The 19939-nt window shown below is 39.5% G+C and overlaps 1 protein-coding gene across 4 annotated transcripts in view; it reads right to left on the bottom strand.

The window, feature by feature from the left end:
• Positions 1–814: 814 nt before the first annotated feature.
• The window catches only part of GTF2I (general transcription factor IIi), a gene marked incomplete at its 3' end in the record, with an annotated part of 95946 nt that continues 76821 nt past the window's right edge, over positions 815–19939 (bottom strand). For all 4 annotated transcript variants that reach the window (XM_082670479.1, XM_082670481.1, XM_082670480.1 and 1 more), the window contains 17 exons: positions 19436–19494; positions 16276–16347; positions 14895–15078; positions 14210–14268; positions 13742–13816; positions 11008–11109; positions 10338–10403; positions 9825–10008; positions 8209–8267; positions 7747–7827; positions 7244–7327; positions 6895–7078; positions 5796–5824; positions 4055–4096; positions 3218–3259; positions 2678–2753; positions 815–1950 (listed from right to left, as the gene is read on the bottom strand). In XM_082670479.1, coding sequence (XP_082526605.1) covers positions 2695–2753; positions 3218–3259; positions 4055–4096; positions 5796–5824; positions 6895–7078; positions 7244–7327; positions 7747–7827; positions 8209–8267; positions 9825–10008; positions 10338–10403; positions 11008–11109; positions 13742–13816; positions 14210–14268; positions 14895–15078; positions 16276–16347; positions 19436–19494 — 1381 coding nt within the window. The remainder of the gene's footprint in view (positions 1951–2677; positions 2754–3217; positions 3260–4054; positions 4097–5795; positions 5825–6894; positions 7079–7243; positions 7328–7746; positions 7828–8208; positions 8268–9824; positions 10009–10337; positions 10404–11007; positions 11110–13741; positions 13817–14209; positions 14269–14894; positions 15079–16275; positions 16348–19435; positions 19495–19939) is intronic.

Below are 19939 nucleotides of genomic sequence, written 5' to 3'. Positions count from 1 at the left end.
GTCCGCAGTACAGAAACGGATGCACTTGCTAGACGTTAAGAAACTTATATATATATATATATATATATATATATATATATATATATATATATATATAAAAGCAGCTTTCTAATAGTATATATAAAAACAAAAGACGTGTGTATGCATATATACAGAATTTTCATACTGGATGTATACACTTGCACTGGGAAACAGATCTCCTTGTAAGTCTGTGCTCCCGCAAACTTTCTGTTGAAGAGTTACATGTACAAGCTTAACTCCTTTTAAAAGCAGCCTTTGGATGACTACGGTTCTCCAGTGGCTGGGATGGGAAGCGTGGGTGGAGGCAGCAAGGTTGTGAACACCTTAAGAACACGGGAAAGGAACCCTGAGATTCTACTGCAGCAGCTGTCTCCTCCTAATGTCGGTTGGTAAGTTAGGAACAAACCAGTTTGGCTTTCCCTGAGGTCACACTTGTAAAAGAGAGGCAGAGGGTGATGGTGGAGAGGGACAGAGAAGACCTGGAGCCAGTGTGTGGTTTTCATGGGGGAGGGGCTGACATACGGGCTCTACCCGGGGAGGGACCCTGACCTCCAACATCATGCGTTTGCTGCATACAGTTGGCATGTCACAGATAAAAAGCTAGGGGGCTCCAGCCCCAGCTCAGCCCAGAGGCACAGCAGTCTCAGACACACCGTGAGCAGTGGTGTCCTGACAAGGGACTGAGCCTCTGGACCGTGCCCACCTAAGCTCGCCTTGCATTCCGCCGAGCCACCCCAGGTTTCCCCACACAGTCATGAAAACACCTTAGAAAGAAATGAATTAGTGTGTGAAAGGCATGGATGGATTTTATTTATTACCCTATATCTACAATTTAATTTGAGGTAAAATATAAGCAACACATAAAAATGCCTATTTCTGCTACCATGTAATATAATTCTCCATCGTGAATATTGCGATAAAGCTAATGAAAACTCTATGCCATCACATACTCTAGCTTTTCATATAGCTGGTATTTTACAACTCTTACTGTTTGTGAAATCTCAACACATGTAAGATTCTCCTACAAATGGCGCAGAATATCCGAGGGTGCCTAGTCAGCTTGCTGACCCCTCACTCCCCACACTGGAGCCTCAGTGTTACAAGCAGAACTGTAAAGTAATGAAGGCAATGAGATGCCCTTGAGTCTGATCCGAGCTGGAATAGTGTTCCAAAGAATTCCACACCACAACGGGTTACACGACTGTGAGGCTTTAGTGTCATTCGGCTTGCCCAAACACTTATACCTCATCTGGAACTTCTGCTACACCATGCATTTTATTTGGATGAAAAGTAAATGTGGATGGAAGAGGTTCTCTGTACTCCATCTATAAGCCACACGCTGAGATACTGACCTCTTACTGGCTGTTAGGTGATCCAGATGGTTGGTTTTTAATTACGATAAAAAACATATGAACCATGATAGAGAGCTTAGGAAAAGGTTTAGTCAAATATACAGATACTAACTGTTCACTCAGTCATTAAGGAGAACCGTGAACAAAAGGATCAATTAAGTGACTTTTCAAATAGAAAAACTAAAGAGCTGAACTATCACAGGTTATTTTCTTCACTGCAGAAGCTGAGATGTTCCAGTAGGAGAGATCTTCACTTGATTGGGAAACAAACACCACAGCTGAAGGCTCTGCTGAATACGTAAAAAATCTGATGAGATTCATCCCTGTCATTTTCCCTGTCGTTTTTCCAGCACTGCTGTAAAATCCTTATAATACATTCCAAAGTAAACCAGCCATTCCAAATCTACAGTCACTCTGCTCTTTAATTCAATTCACAGAACTGCTGAAAAAGTAGACATTTCTATCTAAAAGTAGAAAAAAAGGTTTGTATAGAAGGTATTTCTGTTATACAAGTATATTACACAGCTTGGGGCAGTAACAGGTCCGAAAAGCTCTTCTCACCCACTGATACTTTAAGCTAAAATAGGAGAGAAAACAAACAAGCAAGAAAACAGGTTAATCTGATTATAGGAATTTGTGACTCACTAATATCTCAACTTAATTATCACTTAAATCCATGGACTGACAGTACATGGCCAATTCCATGACCAAAAAAGTCTCTGGAGTGTCAGGTACAGATGAGAGCTAACTGTATCCTCTAACTATCATGAAAACATTCAACAGCTGGGGCTTATGTGGTTCAATATGACATGAAAACCAAGTTTCACTGACTCCTGGTCTAGAGCTGCCCCTCCTGGCTAGTAACCTGGCCAAGTTTAAGATGTTCGGAAGAACTGGATCAGGCTTATAACTTAATTATGCAAGATGCACGATGGATTGTGTAGCTCAGGCAGTCTCTGCAAATACTGTTATTACGATTAGGGGGAAAAGTCAGTCTGTTCACACTGACTCACAGTGAACTCCAACGGCAAGGACAAGATTTAACCTATAGATTAGAAACAAAACATTTTCCATTTGAGGCAAAGCGCTTTACCTTCTCTGCCTGACATACATTGATCCAAGGAAAATCTCTCTGCTTGAATCTTCTAGCTCAAACCACCCAGTATGCTTGTACTTTGTCCTCACGTGCCCTGAAGGCGGGGCCGCCATTTATGGCTGAAGCAGGGGAAACACTTCAGCTTATGAATATGCAGGTGGGTTCAGATAGATACCACATGGCATCCTGGACACAGAAGGTGATTTACCCTAGGAGGGAAGAGGTCTACCACGTAGGGTCTGGTTCTTGCTTGATTTGAGAGCTTCCATCAGTCTCCTTTATTTCTATCAAGTGAAACAAAAGGGAACCGATTAACTGCACTATTAATGCAAATCTGTCCAATTATAAATCTACTCATACCAAACTATTCATTACAATGACTTAACAGGAATTATAAGATACTAAAACTGATAAGACTGTTCTCTAGCAGTAAGTTCTAAATTTTGTTACTTAAGATTTTCAAAGTAACAAACATTTTATTAATTATGCATGTAAAGGACCCACAATAGCTGTATCTAGGTTATATAGCAGTCATTCAACTATTTCAGAATTCATTAAGAGTCACTGGGGAAAATGGAGGAAAAGAACCCATGAGTCACCTCTAAACACAATGTTTCTGGGCATAAACTACAAATCCAGTTCACCCAGAAACAAAACAACCACACAGGTCCAGTTAAACAGCTTTAGAAACACAATTAATCCTTTGTCTTTGGCACTTTATTTGTGACAACCAGACTACTCTTTTTACCTTCTGTTGCAGGAACCTCCAACTGGCTCGGCTCAGCTGATTCTGAAGAGAAATACATAAAGATTTTACTTTAACATTTTTCCAAAGTTGCTTTCAGTTATTTAAAGAGCCTAGAGGGAGAAAGCTCTCTAGACGTTGTACACAAAGCCCAGGTCTAGGTGAGACAGCAGCCACAGATTCTTGGGATTAAATACACTGCTACGCAACCAGACTCTCAAAAACCTGCTTTTCTGAAACCTGTTAAATTTGCCTACACAACCGAAATCTTAAATAACAATCTTAATTAACATAGCTCTAACATGAAAGTAGGAGTTTCTTTCTCTATGTCTTTCCACCCTTTCTTCTGTGGGCTCCCTTCTAATAAAAGCCTTTTGTTACTTTCAATGAATCACACAGCAGGTCTCAACACTTTGTTTCTAAGGAGTTTTTAAAACTACAATGCATGCATTTCCGCCCAACATAATTTTGGTTTATACCACTGGAAACAAATGGCATAAGAAGCCAAGTTAAAAAACAACCTTCTCCCCCCATCACCCCACAACTGCATTCTTCGCCACTGGTCTCAGGGTTCCTGACCTGGGACGGTGGGAACAAATGGCATGTGGTCCAGTTCTCAGTGAGGACCTATGGCTTGAGCTTATATAGGCTTTCAGACAAAGGAGTCTAAGCAAACAAGTCTGCATGTGCACGAGTGTGTGCATATGTGTGTACGTGTGTGCTGTGGAATTAACTTCCCTTGAAGTTAGGTAAATGTAAGCATGTGAGGCCACACAATTTATGTGACCTGTTTTATTGACTAAGTAGGAATACTTCTGTATTGTACCATGCTTAATTTACCTTGGATCACTGGGCTTTCTGACTCACTCTGATCAACCAACTCTGAAAAGAAAGCAGATTCATTTAAGTAATAATTTAATGGTATGTTGTTATATTTGAAAAGCATCTTTTACATACATTCTCTAATCTGATGCTCCAACTTTGCTATAACAGGCACTATCTTCCTTATGACAAGAAGGGAACAAATATTAAAAATTCTAGTATGTCCCATCAAAGTAACTAATTCAGAGTAATTACCATAAAATTCTATAATAGACTAGGGCACAAGGAAAAGAACAAAACTGAACATTTTAAACATAAGGTAAAGGAGCAGGGAGGCATAAAATACAGTGTCTTTTGAAATTAAACATTACACAGAAGGTAGATGAATTGGGATCAATAAATTTTTCCCCCCAAAGAAACCCCACACCTTATCATGGGGTTTCTTTAAATGACAAAGCTCCCGGGTGTAGTTAAAGCTGAATGCCAAAGATGACCGAAAATCTATGAAGCAAGGTTTACCTCTCTTTCATTCATTACTGACATCCCCAGATACTAACATACTTGGCCAAGATAGACAGTATAATATATAAAAACAGATTCTATAAAAAAAGAACTCATGGTTTGGGGGAAAAAGCAAATAAATATATTTTGTGATAAAGTGAAACTCGAAACTTGGAGGCAGAAGAGGTATAACCAAATCCGTGACACTGAAGGTGTGGTGGCCACAAAACAGCATCAACAGTGTGAAGCAGAACAGGGGGCTGGGGGCAGGCACAACAGCGGCCCAATTCTCAGCTCAGGGGGCAAACCAGCAATTCACGAGGCTCAGCTGCTCAGTGACCACTGAAAACTCCTGAATACTTTCCCAACAAATAAAGTATACAATTGAATACTCAATACAGATGGATTTTAAAGAGATGGAATAATACCAGTTGGAAAAAAGACAAACGCTAATGGTATTAGTTAAGGATAATTCTCACTTTTGAAATTTTTTAACAAAGTTAACAGAAGAACATAAAACATACTAGCATAGTTAAGTTTTGCTAGGAAAAAAAACACTGTTTAAACTGTTATGAACATCAGGGAGCTGGAAGAACACTTACACTTGTTCATGCAACAGTATGTGAGGGCCCAGTGGCTGCCAGACACTAGGCCTAAATATCAACAGAAGTAGCTAAATCACATTAAAAGACTTACTTTTTCCAGCCCAGTAATTACAAACTAATAGTAAAAGTAATAACAGTAGTAGTAAAAACAGTAACAAATATAGATTTTGCTTACTGAGCACATACTAGGGTCAGGGGTCAACAAGCTTTATTACAAAGAGGCAGTAAGTATTTCAGGCTTTGCAGGTCAGTTCAGTTTGCCATAAACAAATGGGCCTGGCAGTGCTGTAATAAAACTTTATTTACACGGCCGCCGCTTGCTGGTCCCTGTTTTAGAGGCCTGACACACAATGTGTCATTTAAAATGCTCTAAAACTCCCAGAATGGGTACTAATATCATTACTATTTTCCTGATAAGTAAACTGAGATTTAAAAAAGGTGAAGCAACTCGCCCAGTTTTACATCTAGAAAGTGCCTGGTGCCTCGCACACTGAGGGCTAAAACGATGACTTTCAATGATTACTGCTGTAGGCGAAGTAATAAAATGTTACACTCTCAGGCAAGTGTGCGTGCAAGTGCACACACCCACACGCCCACCCCCTTCTCACATCCCAGAAAAGAGCAAAACCAAGAAGACTTCAAGAAATACTCACGGTTATTAATCACAAGTCCTGGAAATGGTCTAAAGAGAGAAACAAATTGCACAAGTTTTTTTTCTACTCTACAAGAGCTCACATGTATATTCAGTGTATTCAGCTAACATTTAGCCCATGTCGCTTACGTGCTAGAATGAGAAAAGCTGTCCACTACTGTTTAATCTTACAGTTTTTAAGCTACAGACAGACAGATATACGAATAACTAATATGGCACATTATTAGAAAATGCTACACCAAGATGGTGGGAAAAGAATAGGAACAATGCAAAGGGAATAGAGTAATTTTAGTGAAACGAGGAAAAAGCCTTGGGAAGGTAATACATTAGCTCTGTCTGAGTGTTGGTCCTATGCAGACAGTGGGAACTTGACAATGAATGGGTGTTATTTAGTAACAGCTAAGTTTGGGGAGGTGGAAGAAAAGAGTGAAGGGCACTTGGGACTTCTGCTTAGGTGGATGACAAAAGGATACCGTAAGACTTACTGTGACAAGCACACATCAAAGACTGTAATTCGCACAATGCCGTTAGAGGGCAGGTGTAACCACCATTCCTACCCTGTGGATAAGGAGCTAACACTCTCAAAGGAAACAACTACAATCTCACCGGACAGACAAGGAAACAGAAGTGACTTAGTGTCGAATCCCTGTCTGATCCAAAGCCTGTGACGAGATGCTGAGGCAGAGGCTGGCAACATTTTTCTGTAAAGGGCCAGACAGTAATATTCCCAGCTCTGTAGACCACACTGTCTCTGTCCCAACTACTTAATTTTGCCACTGCAATATGAAAGCAGCCACAGACGATATGTAAACAAACGGATGTGACTGGGTTATAATAAGACATAAAACTAAAATAAAAGCAGATGGCAGGCTGGAGCTGGTCCACAGGCCATGGTGTGCTAACAATCTCCTGCCTTAAAAACCAGAGAACTGAGTCAGCACAAGGAAGAAAGAATCTAATAGTACAGTAACTAAAGAATTTCACTATAGTTCATTTCATTACACAGTAAACTTACTACATATGACTACATTTTGGAAGATGACTCAGCCTCAATGATCTGCAGGTTCATTCTTATGACCAAGCAAGGAACTCTCACGTACCTAATGACTGTGAATTTAATGAACTCAGCAGAATCTAAGATCCTTCTCATGGAGCTGATTTCCAGATAGCTGGGGGCTTTGAATGACACTCCAGGAGGCATGCCATCAACCACCACACAGCCAGGGTTAATTGTGATTTTCCTGTAGGGAACTTTCACAGGGAAACCCATACCAATGGCTTCACCTATAGCAAGACAAACGGCATAAAAGCACAGATGAACCTGGCGCCTTAGCTGAGTGTTGTAAAAGCACAGATTAAAACCACCTGAGCGTGATTTACGTTTAAGATCTTATTGAGACAAAATTTCCTTGCTTACTGCAAGCTATACTATGCAAATGCAAAACTTACCAAATTTTCGACTGAAGAGGTCATTAACTTGTTCTCTTAGCTGTCTAGCTTTTTCAACTTTTGACAGTCTTTCATTATCGTCATCTAAAAAGGTTAAGAGAAAGTTGTAACTTAATAATGCGATTTTAATACCAGATAAATTTTTAAGTGCTTTATGTAACTTCACTTTCTGTTTTTGGAATGTTTTAAAAAACGAATCAAGATTGAAATGATTTAACCAAACAATTTAATAATAACACCAAACTGACAATGCTGCAGTTATGAAGAGCTTTGCTTGCCGACTTATACAAATTTTTTAAACAACACCCCAGGCACCTGGGTGGCCTACAGGTTTTAGCTCATACCGAGTCTAATAACTGCCAAGAGCTGTTTAGCGATAAACTGACAAGCTGATGTATTTGGTTAATAACTTCCGCAGGGGCTTGTGGGGACAGCATACAATGTGCAGTGCATTCAACATCCATGAAGCCCCACAAACTATGATTAAGGCAGAGAGATCATACCTGGAATTGTCACCTGAATGATGTTAAGATCTTCAACACCTGATGCAGTAGTATTAACATTGGGCGATGAATTTATTTTTCCTTAAAACAGAGAATTGAGATTAGAACATATACAGATGTAATTAAATCTTCCCTAATAAAGTGCTTACAATTCAGACTACAAAAGATAGTATTTTAACCCAACTTTGTTCCTTTTCATGTCATGTTTTGTTGTTCTGTGATATTAGGCTTCTTGAAAGACGTTTTTCACTTTTTTCTCTTCCTTGTGGTGCTTCCTTCGTAGAGCATCAGATATGTGGAGATCCTTAGGTATTAAAGAACTTAAAAATCGTAAACTAGTCCAAACCCCAACCTTGAATGAGCTTTCCTGGTTTTGTCTCAGTAGCCACTCTTTCAACAGTTTTCTAAATTAGTGCTGCAAAGTAAGTGTCTAACAGCATGTTTTCTGCAGCAAATGCTTACTTGGAGGGCTCTTAGAGGAGGAGGTGCTCTCCTTAATTGCCGTCTCAAACATTTCAGGCCTAAGAACAAGAAAAGAGAAAAGACTTTTGGGCTAACATTCCAATAGTAAAACATTAAAAATGAAACAAGTAAGAGATTTAAAAAGCCAGCAACTTTCTATAAATACACATTCTTAGTAATGGAAGAACAGAAGTAACATGGCTCTCTAAAGGAACACACATATAAAGACTAATTATAATTGTGATTTTAACATCCACCCCAGCCCCATCTAGTATAAACAGCTTCTTCCTGTGGTTTCAATATATCCTGGAAAGAGTGTATGCTAGACTGGAGAAGGAAACAGGAAGAGACCCAAATGCAGGTAGCATGGAAACAAGACAGGCGGTAAAAACCTGAACACAAGAGACTGTCTCTCTTAGGAAGCAGCAGCAGGGGCCTTAGCCTCTACAGACCTGGCTGAAGGTACAGAGGGAGGCCATTATGGTTGGCAATGTCAGCTTTGATTATTTGACAGCATCCTTAGGGAACTCAGAAGTAACCTTTAATAAATAAAACCTAAAATTCCTTTCAATTCATTTCAAACGTATTTTGTTAACTCTAATTATTTCCATTTACTTCAATTGTGTTGGCATAATTCACAGATGTCCAAGCAAACAGCAGAGAAATTTAAAATATTCTGTAAGCTGGAGAAATAAACGGGCTTTATGAAACTGAACCACTGGGCTTCCCTGGTGGCGCAGTGGTTGAGAGTCCGCCTGCCAATGGAGGGGACACGGGTTCGTGCCCCGGTCCGGGAAGATCCCACATGCTGGGGAGCAGCTAGGCCCGTGAGCCATGGCCGCTGAGCCTGCGCGTCCGGAGCCTGTGCTCCGCAGCGGGAGAGGCCACAACAGTGAGAGGCCAACGTACCGCAAAAAAAAAAAACCAACTGAACCACTGCCTAGACTCCAGTAGTATTAACCATTAAGATATCACTGTGAGGCTTCCCTGGTGGCACAGTGGTTAGGAATCCACCTGCCAGTGTAGGGGACACGGGTTCCAGCCCTGGTCCGGGAAGATCCCACATGCCACAGAGCAACTAAGCCCATGCGCCACAACTACTGAGCCTATGCTCTAGAGTCCACACGCCTATAAATACACATTCTTAGTAATGGAAGTAATGGAAGTAATGGCTCTAGGTGTGAGGGCTTCAGTAGTGTGAGGGCTCTAGGTGAAGCCCTCACACCTAGAGCCCGTGCTCCGCAACAACAGAAGCCACCACAATGAGAAGCCCGCGCACCGCAACGAAGAGTAGCCCCTGCTTGCTGCAACTAGAGAAAGCCCGCGCGCAGCAATGAAGACCCAACACAGCCAAAAATAAATTTAAAAATTTATATTAAAAAATATATATGTCACTGTGCATAGACTTCACTAAACCAAGTTGTTATCCCCCTGATAAGCCACAGCCCTCTCTCTCTTGACCAGTTACGAAAAATTTAAAATATATACAAAGGTACAGCTTAAAGAGCTTCTTTGACCCTAAGGTTTGGCTGAGCTCCAAAGTAGAATCCATGTGCCATCTCCCGGCATCAAACTGTATCAACTCATGGCAATCTTGTTTCATCTCATTTCCTTACTTTTTAATGATGAACTTAATTTTGGCTTTGTTTCTGAGTATCTTCTCCAGCCTTGGAATGCCAAAAGTAGATGGTCGTCGGAATGGCACACCCTCGGGTAAGCCTTCCACATAAAAGTCTTCAGGGAAAGACTCAAATAACGCAAACGGCACTTTCACAGCTTGTTTAAGGCCAAGAGCTTCACCTAAAAAAACAAAAACAAAACACATTTACTGGTTCTCATATCTATAACTTTAAAAAAAACTAAGTCTTTTTAAAAAAACGCATTTTAAATTACATTTTGCAGCTACTAAAACCTTTCTTTTTAAAAAATCACATTAATTTTAGAAAAATTTCTTCAATTTCTTGGTGCTCAGAAATGTGGAAGAAATTATAAAATTCATGCCTGCAAAACCCACACACTTCTGATGACAGTAATATTTAAATGCTGAACAATCTTACTATGCTCACATTTTTCTATTTTATAAAAAAGCTACCTCATATTTTAATAACAGTATTTCAAAATAAACTTACCACATTTTTCATTGAAAAGATTTTCAACTTTCTGTTTTAGGTCAGTGATTTTGGCATTCCAGGCCTCTGCATATTAAAAAAAAACAAAAAACAAGAGCGATTAAGATGTTAGTAACAGTTACTAGTATACATCCAATGGCAGGAACTTCTTCATCTTTTATTGTGCATCTTTAAGCAATACAAAATAAAAAATATATAGGTTTTAAACACAGGCATGTCTTGATAACTACTCTAATCCTGATGCATTATTTAACTGTTTTATTATATTACTAATATGTTGGCTACGAATAAATAAAAAAACAAATGAAAACCAAAATACCCCCCCAAAAAACAATTACAGTATCTACTACGTGCCAGATACGGTTTTACCCTTTAAATGATCTGGTATTTATAATCTTCATAATAACCCTATGGAACAGGAAGTAATGTTATCCCCACTCATAGATAAGGAAACTGAGGCACAGCGAGGTTAAGCAGCCTGCTCAACGTCAAACAATTATAAAGTCCTGGCACCAGATGTGAATTCAGTCTGGCTCTAATCTGTGCCTTGAATTGCTAATATATACTAACTCACCAAATAAAAAAAAGAAAACAATTCAACTAGTAAAATATTTTACTAACTCCTTTTATTTAAAATAATGAAATAAAGAAAAACATAACACGTATTTACCAAAGGAAAACTCTCTCCCTCGAGGCTTGAAGGGAACATTAGAACCATTAGTCTGGGTAGGGGTTCGAACAGCTGAGGTTTGAGGGTTGCTGTTATTAGGGCCTAAAGAAGTAAACAAAAAACATAATCAGCACATATATTCAGTCATCCTTACGTACTGCTCGTGATTTCTCTAGGACATGCTCTTGAGGTCCAACCTGTGCTGGAGAAGTTCAGTTCAGTGTGTATACAAGCACTCTGCAATGAAAACAGCCACTGCTGTCAGTGTTACAGACCTCCATCCATCTTCCTACTTCCATCCCTATGATCAGGCATTTCCCCCCAAAACACATCTAGCTTTCTGGCTGATCTGAGGAACTTTCAATTCACTTAATGATTCATTACGCCATTTTGAAGCCACTGGTTACCTATCTTGCCTTTTATGTTTTTCTTTCGGCCTTTGAACATAAACACGACTTTAGATACAACTATATCATCTCCCCTATATGAAGCTTTCCTTTGGATTCTCTAGCTGACACTGACATATCCTTTCTTTGAATTCTTAGTAATATACAGAAACAATGTTATGGGTTATCAGTTGTTTTCCATTAAAAGCCTGACTATGGCCTCAGAATCGAAAAAAATATCAAGATTCAACATTCTAATCTTTAATTACTTCAAACTCCCGAATAAAAAACACAGCTTCCTTAAAGAGCATAGTGATAAAAGCAAAGTATTTCTGGACCAGCTGGATCTAGCAGCCTGGTTGACCTGGCAGGTATAATAACCAGACAGAGGAACTCAGTACATCCTATTACCATACTTCTTTAACAGGCTACTATAAGATCACTCAACTAACATCTCTTTTTATACTCCATGTTCATAAAGCAGCCTTTTAATAATCACAGGGAAAGACAGGAAGAGACTTGTGATCACCTGATAGAATTAAGCTGACTGAAATATCTACCTGCGATTCAAAAATCAATAAACTGGCATTCTGGTTTATGCTTAAGTGAATGACACTACACACCCACTAGAACGGCTAAAATAAAAAGAATGACAATATCAAGTACTGTGAGGATGTGCAGCAACTGGAATTCTCATACATTCCTGGCAGAAGTGTAAAGCGATACAATCAGTTTGGTAAACTGTTTCTTAGAAAGTTAAAAACCCAGTAATTCCACTCTAAATATCTATTCAAGAGAAGGAAAGCATATGCCATGTTTCGTACACAAATGTTCATATAGCATCTTTACTAGACAAAGACAGGAAATAAACCCAAATGCCCACTGACAAATGCATAAATTAATTCTGGTGAATCCATACAATGGAGTAATACTCAGCAATAAAAAATACTGAAACATGCAGCAAGTATAAATCTAACAACATTGTGCTAAGCAAAAGAAGGCAACCATAAAAAGAAAAGATACAACATGATTCCATTTATATGAAATTCTACAACAGGCAGAAGTGTTCCATGGTGACAAAAGGCGGATCAATGGTTGCCTGTGGCCTGGCCTGTGAGGGAGTGACTGCCAAGGAGCGTGTGTGAGACGTTTTAGGGTGAGGGAGATGTTCTATCCATTGACTAAAGCAGTGTTACAAGCATTTTTCAAAACTCAAACTGTACAATTAAAATGCGTGCATTTTATCGCATATAAAGTGTACTCAATAAATTTGATTTTTAAAGTAATAAAAAAATCCATTTACAAGCATGATGTATAATTTAAAAGAAAACACTAGTATGGTGGGAAAAAAAAAAAGTCCCTCCTTGCTATCACACTCTTGACAAAAAGTTCCTGAACATGGACACAGCTCTTTACTACTCAAATTAGTTAGTGTTAAACCACTAACAACTATTTTGTGGTATTTTAACAAATATAAATTAAATTTGGGGTCTATTTATAGCCCTGGTTAAGCAAAAGAAAGCTACTGTGGGACAAGGTCCTCCGTGGCTTGGGTAAGACAACAGAAAGAGATTCTCTGTTAATCTGAAGGCAGGTCAAAACCATTTTTCATTAACCCATCACTGCCCTTGTACACGAATGTTCAGAGCAGCATTACTCATAAATAGCCAAAAAGTAGTACAAACCAATGTCCATCAATCGATGAATAAACAAAATATGGTATATCCACACGATGAAATACTAGTCATCAAGAAAAAGGAACGGACACCCATTAGGATGGATATTATCTAAAAAGCAGAAAGTAACACGTGGTGGCGAGGCTGTGGAGAAATACCACCTTGTAATTGAAATCGTTAATTAGAAACATTTAGAAAATCTAACTTTGGGACTACCCCGGTGGCGCAGTGGTTAAGAATCCGCCTGCCAACACAGGGGACACGGGTTCGAGCCCTGATCCGGGAAGATCCCACATGCCCCGAAGCAACTAAGCCCGTGCGCCACAACTACTGAGCCTGCGCTCTAGAGCCTGCGAGCCACAACTACTGAAGCACGCGCACCTAGAGCCCGTGCGCCGCAACAAGAGGAGCCACTGCACCGCAATGAAGAGCAGCCCCCACTCGCTGCAACTAGAGAAAGCCCGCACACAGCAACGAAGACCCAATGCACCCAAAAATAAATTAATTAATTAAAAAAAAAGAAATCTAGCTTTATCGCAGTTAAGTGTTCTGCACCTAAAACAAGTTTTATAAAAACTCATTTGCATAAAAATATAAATAGTAAAGTGAAGAAGCAACAGATTAACTAGTGAATTGTAGAACGGACAGGAACGGGCCACAGAGCAACCTCACCTTCAACAGTGACCTCAATTTCAGGAACTTTTGAATTACTCCCAGGGCTTCGTGGTCTTTTCGGGGACTGCAAAGCTGTAAAGTAAGCATATAATTTCTTTTGCATGTTGTAAAAAATCCAGAAGGAGATGCTTTATAAAAGCAGAGTATTAAAATTCATACAGTTTGGCTCTTTTCAAAGAAACCTGAAGAATTAAACTGGTAGTGTAATCGTCCACATGAGTCTCAACAAAGCTGTGGAAACATGAATGAAGGAGGATGGCAAACGTGAAACTGCCAATGAAATGTTTACTTTTAAGAGACAGAGAGGAGGGAGGGAGGGAGGGAGGGAGAGGGAGGAGGGGGGTTCATTAAACAAAATACCTTAAAAAGCAAAGAAACAAACCGAAAGCCCCCAAAAGATATGTGCCAACGACTCAGTATGTTTTAATGCACTGAAGTATAATGAAGGTATACGTAATCTCTTACCTTTAGTGTTTATTTTACTAGCCATTCCAGGAGGCAAGTAGGAAATAACTAGTTCAGGTCTAGAGAAAAAACCAAGAAACATTACAGTGGCCAGTATAATATTGGTCTTCACAGCTAGTAAAAATTGTGATGACCAATGATAACTCTGTAATGTAACAATAGTTTCTTTCGTTATGGACCAAAAAAATTCACTTTTCCTTCCTACAAATGCCTGCTAAATGATTTTATGAAGAGTAAATGACCCCTTTCATGAAAATGAAAATTAACTATCACTAGTTTAGTTTCTTCAACTACTGAAATTCTGCAGACATATAAATGAGAAACTTAATCACTGAAATTCAGTTGCCCATAAGTTTAAGCAGGAATAACAGAGCACATAAGAATCAGCACTTTCATCCTGCCCTCAAGTATCTATCAATAGTAAGAGACAACATAGCATCTCTTAACAAACTTCACCTCCACCAATGTGAGGCAGGTACAACTCTCCTTGTCCCGATGAAGAAAATCAAGGACAAGTTAAAGGATGGGAGGCAATGGACAAGGCCAGGACTGCAGCTCAATGCTACGCTTTCCATCGTGGACTTCAAAGCCTTAGCCGTAACCTGAAGCTAGAAAAAAATTTAAATAGAAATATGCCTTGATTGTTCTAATCCCAGAAAGGGCTACATTGGCAAAGAGAACTTACTTTTTAACAACAAACTTGATTTTATTACTTCCACGGACAATCCTTTCAAGTCGTGGAATTCCAAACCAGGTAGGGCTTCGAAAGGGAATTCCTTCTGGCAAGCCTTCTACATAAAGGAACTCAGGGTTTGATTCAAACACCGGGTATGGTACTTTTACTGCCTCTGTGAGTCCAAGAGCTTGAGCTGAAAGTGTAAGAGAACATAACTTACGGAAGGTAAAATTTTATAGTCTTTTAGTTTTGTCTGATAGCAGTCTCTGTTTATGTTTTTAATATATATATATATATTTTTAAATTGTGATATAATGAACATATAACATTATATTAGTTTCAAGTGTATAATATAATGATTTGCTATTTGTATGTATTGTCAAATGATCGCCATACTAAGTGTAGTTGACATCTGGGCATTCTCAAATACGTTGTGCAAAAGTTCCCAACAATCTAGCAATTTCCACTTAGTAATATAGGTATTTTGCTTAGTATATTGTGTAAAGTTGACGAAGAAGCCTAAAATATAAGAGGAACATTTTACCACTTCAAAGCAAAGGGATAATTAATCAAAATTGTCTCTGTGCTCTGGGCAGAAATGAACTACAGCCATTTCACTGCCATACTACCGAAATGGCAACTATCCAGCCCTTGTGTTATCATCTAGGTGCAAGTTTGCTGTTTAAAAGATCAGAGGGAATTCCCCGGTGGTCCAGTGGTTAGGACTCTGTGCCTTCACTGCCGAGGGGCAGGGTGCGATCCCTGGTCGGGAACTAAGATCCCACAAGCTGCGCGGGGCATGGCCCCCCCAAAAAAAACAAAAAAGAAAGAAAGAAAAAGAAAAAAGATAAGAGGTGCATAAGATGCATCTGAGCAGAACTGGTCAAGAGTACTGAAGATTCCTGATCCAGGACACAAACGTCAATACCAGTTATTAAAACGACGATGGCAACGCCCCAGGAATATTGATATCACTCCACTCCTTACTTCCTTCTCCATGACAGACACACCCAATCAACTGAAACACTCTTGCTGAGCCTCCTCAGAATCCTCAAGACAGCGCTCCAGGAAACCGCTGTCAACAAATCTACGTTGAAACAGACGATGAAACCTATTTGCCACAGGTGTTAGCCAGGTTACAAGTACAGACAGCGGAACTGAGACTCCTCCCCAACTCCTCCCTTCCTTTCCCACTCTGACACACGAGAAAACGGAGTCCAGGAGACAGAAAGTAACTCGCTCAGTTTAAGTAGTGAATGTAGTAGCAGAAAGTCAAACCCAGTTTCTGGGACCTTCTTTCTTTAGGTCCTGAACTGCTATAATATTCATTCAAAACACTGTCTTTCATTAATGTTTTTAAATTAAGACATAATCACTGTGTTTTACTTACCAAATTTCAAATTAAAAATCTCTTCCACTTGCTTCCGTAGCTTGGTAATTCTGACATTCCAATCTTCTTTGACTAGAAAGGAAAAATAAACCTAATCAACAATGTCCCTTATGGATGCTGACACAAAATCAGACTGGACGCTGTTCTTTCCAGTGATGCTATTTTTTAAAAACTTGAGAGATAATCGGCATATAACACTGTATTAGTTTTAGATGTACAATCCAGTGACACTCTTAATAAAATTTTGCTTAAAAGCAAAAACTTCAGATAAGGAAAAGAAGGATTTCCTGCACTTGTCAAATATCAGAAGTACAGGGAGATAGAATTCAAATTTAAGTTTACATTGTAAATAAAGAAGAACTTGTTCGTAAGTATTTAGAATGAATGGTTTTCAAACACTTTTTCTTGGAGGTACATCAAAGAACCCTCAGGGTTGGGAGGACCAGCTATATAAAGATCCAGGCCTCCTATACCAGGTTCAACCAGAGGAGCTTCACTTGTATTTGCTTTCTAAACAGGCATTCCTTGTTTTATCGAACACGTGTGCCTACAGATTTACACAAAGGAAAACTTCACTAATCACAGCAAGAAATAAATGATAAAGTGATTAGGGAGCTGTCACTCAGCACTACTCACATCCAGAATCCAGTTTATTTCCTTACCCCTCATTTATAAGATAACCATCCCCTTTTAAATACAACATAAAAATAAAGAAAAAATAAGCTATTATAAAAGACACGTAGGGTGGCACTTACTTGGACAGATAATCGGGGCTTGTTTGTTGGAGCTGAGGATGGAGAGGACGGAGGTAGACTTGGAGACAATGGAAGATGGTTGGAGGTATTGGATAAGGAAAGGAGGGAAAGAGAGAGTAAGAGGAAAGGGTAGAGAGTGCAAGAATCGCACCACGTGTGAAAGCCATTTGTGTCTGTGGACAAGGCGACAGGAAACGTTGGAGAAGTTCTGAAAATACTGCTAAAGGTTCGGAGCCTCAGAAAATCTTTCATTTCCACTTTACTTTTACTGTGAAAGTACTTTAAAACCTTTTCTTTAAAAGAAAACCCAGCATCTCAAGGGTTTAATATGGTAACTCGGCCATTCGACCAGACGAAGTCAGTCTGGTATAAACCAAATTTGAATATTACTATAACAATATCTAGACTCTCCTTCTCCGAGGTAAAGGGCTTCTGTTAACCTGGTGCTTAGTCAGCCCTTCTGCCTCACCCTGCACTTCCTTCTCTGGTATTTGCTGCTCTAATACAAAAAGATCTCTGTACCATTCTACACAAGAACCAAGTACCTTCTCATTCTTCCCCTTCAAAGCTCAGCTATCTGGCTAGTGCCCCAACTTTCTCACGTGACATCTACCTTTTACCAAATTGAGAACAAAGTGCACCCACGTGTGTTTAAGCATACAACTGTTACCTCAGAGTTAAGCAGACGTCTCTGATGGCAAGGACTAATACAATTCTTCTGTCAGGTATGCTGGGACTTGAACTGGCCCAGCAAGACTAACGCCTAGGTGACTGGCAGACCCAGTAACATTTTGTTGCAGTGAAGAAGGACAACCTTTGATTCTTTCCAAGGTCTTCTACGAATGGTAGAAGGCCAAGCATTGTTAATAATTGGGAGAATGGAGAGTCTTTTGATAATAGGCCTGTAACCATCTATGCTAGAAAACAGTAGATCAAGTACTACTGAAAATATTACTAAATCCTCGGAGTAACTTGTATGGTGCCTACAGATCGTTCCAATAATACATGTTTCACATCCTCAATTTGCAGTCATTATTAGAATTGCTCCTAATAAAAGCAGTGATCACATTAATCACAAGCTTGAACTTGAGGTCTGTCTTGCGAAACAAAGACTCCTACATAGACTTTCATCATACTCAGACTAATACATGTTAAAGCACTACCTTTGGGAATAGTTTTCTTTGCATTATTTTGCTTAGCAAAGTCTGTCATGTCCAATCTTCAATTTGTCGCCAATATTTTGTTTCTTTGCCTAGATCAAAAGCACTCTGGGGAGTTTGCTGGGTTAATGTTGCTGCTCAGCCTGAGAAGTTAAGCCTCAACTCTGTCTTCTCCCCGGCAGGATTCTGGGCACAAGATAGTCTGTTTCCCTAGTACAGTATTTCTCAAATACTTCTCATGCCATGATAAACAAAAGATTATATACAATCTATTTGGCATACTGGTGACCTTCACCGGTTGCCTCCAGGTACCCTAAAAGCTCAAGAATCAGTATTACAGTTCAGACAAATAACCCCTCCTGTATAGTAGTTCACCTTAGCATTTACAAAATTGATTAACTGCAAAAAATGAAAGAAAAGGAAGGAAGGAAGGAGGGAGGGAGGGAGGGAGGGAGGGAGGGAGGGAGGGAGGGAGCAGGGGAGAGAGGGAGGGAAAAGATTAACTGCAACAATTCAGAAACACCCACTGGTTCTTAGCAATAGAAGTTCCTAAGGTTGTAGAAGATCTACAAGTTGTGGTCACTTTTTCTGACATTATGGAATGGAAAACAAAAAGATGGGAAAGAAATAAAGGCACACGTATACCTCAAAGAAAATAAAACCATTCAGACAACTGAGACCGAGACTTTTAAAAAGTTCTTTTCTATTGGGCATGATGTCAGCACAGCTGCTGCAATCACAGCATTTGCCATTTTAAAAGCAAGGTCCTTGTGAATAGATTAAGGCCTACATCTGCATGGTCTGGCACATTAGCCACATGTGGGCAACCTGAAATGTCGCTACTTGAATTAAGATGTGCTGTAAGTGTATAATACACACCAGAGTTTCAAATAAAGAATGTAGATAAATGAAATGAAAAATGTAAACTAACTCATCATGTATTATGTTGATTACAGGATGAAAAACAGATTTGGCTACTGGAAAATTTTACATGACATATATGGCTTGCATTTGTGACGCACGTTCTATTTCTACTAAATACCACCGGTCTAAATCCAGAGCTCGAGCTCCCCCCAGACTGCTTATGTTCATGTGGATAAATCAAGGAGTGCCTGTATTGACCTTCCACAAAAGACTTTTTGGGTGGAAGGGAGAAAAAAGAGGAATTCCGTGGCTTTAAAAGATTAATAAAAGCTTAGAAACTACTTACTTAAGCTTTTAAGAAGGATTTCACAACTATCTTACCTGGTGTATTCGTTCTTGGCTGAGTAACTTCAGTAGTGCTGTGAGTCAGGAGCTCTGGTCTGTAAAAATACAATTGACATCAGGATGAGAGCATTTAAGCCCACTTTAATTTCCAGTGTGGTTCACTCCACCTTCATTTGCAGTGACAATATCATTTTGGTGACTTTAATTATTCTTAAAGTAGCAATTTACAAAGATTCAGGTGGAACCACCTGTATGTCCTCAAAGGAATTTTAAGCTTAACTTGTGCAAAACAGTTGTGTTTTGCCCCAAAGCAGTTCGACCTCCTGTTTCTGAAACTTCAGATGAACTAGAGCACAATACAGGTAGATATATCTAGCTATGTCACCCTAAAGCATGTCCCAACAAACAGACATACAAATGCACAACCCCCAAACAGCAAACAAATTCTGTCCCAACGATAATTCTTCTTTATTAAATGGGCCTTCTGTTCCCACTCCCTGCCCTCAAATTACCCATTCTGCTAGCCTTCAAACTCAAGCC

This window comes from Grampus griseus (assembly GCF_964374135.1).
Source record: "Grampus griseus genome assembly, chromosome: 14".
NCBI lineage: Eukaryota > Metazoa > Chordata > Mammalia > Artiodactyla > Delphinidae > Grampus > Grampus griseus.
Note: the sequence above shows the minus strand (reverse complement) of the source record. Positions and strands in the feature narration are given on the sequence as shown.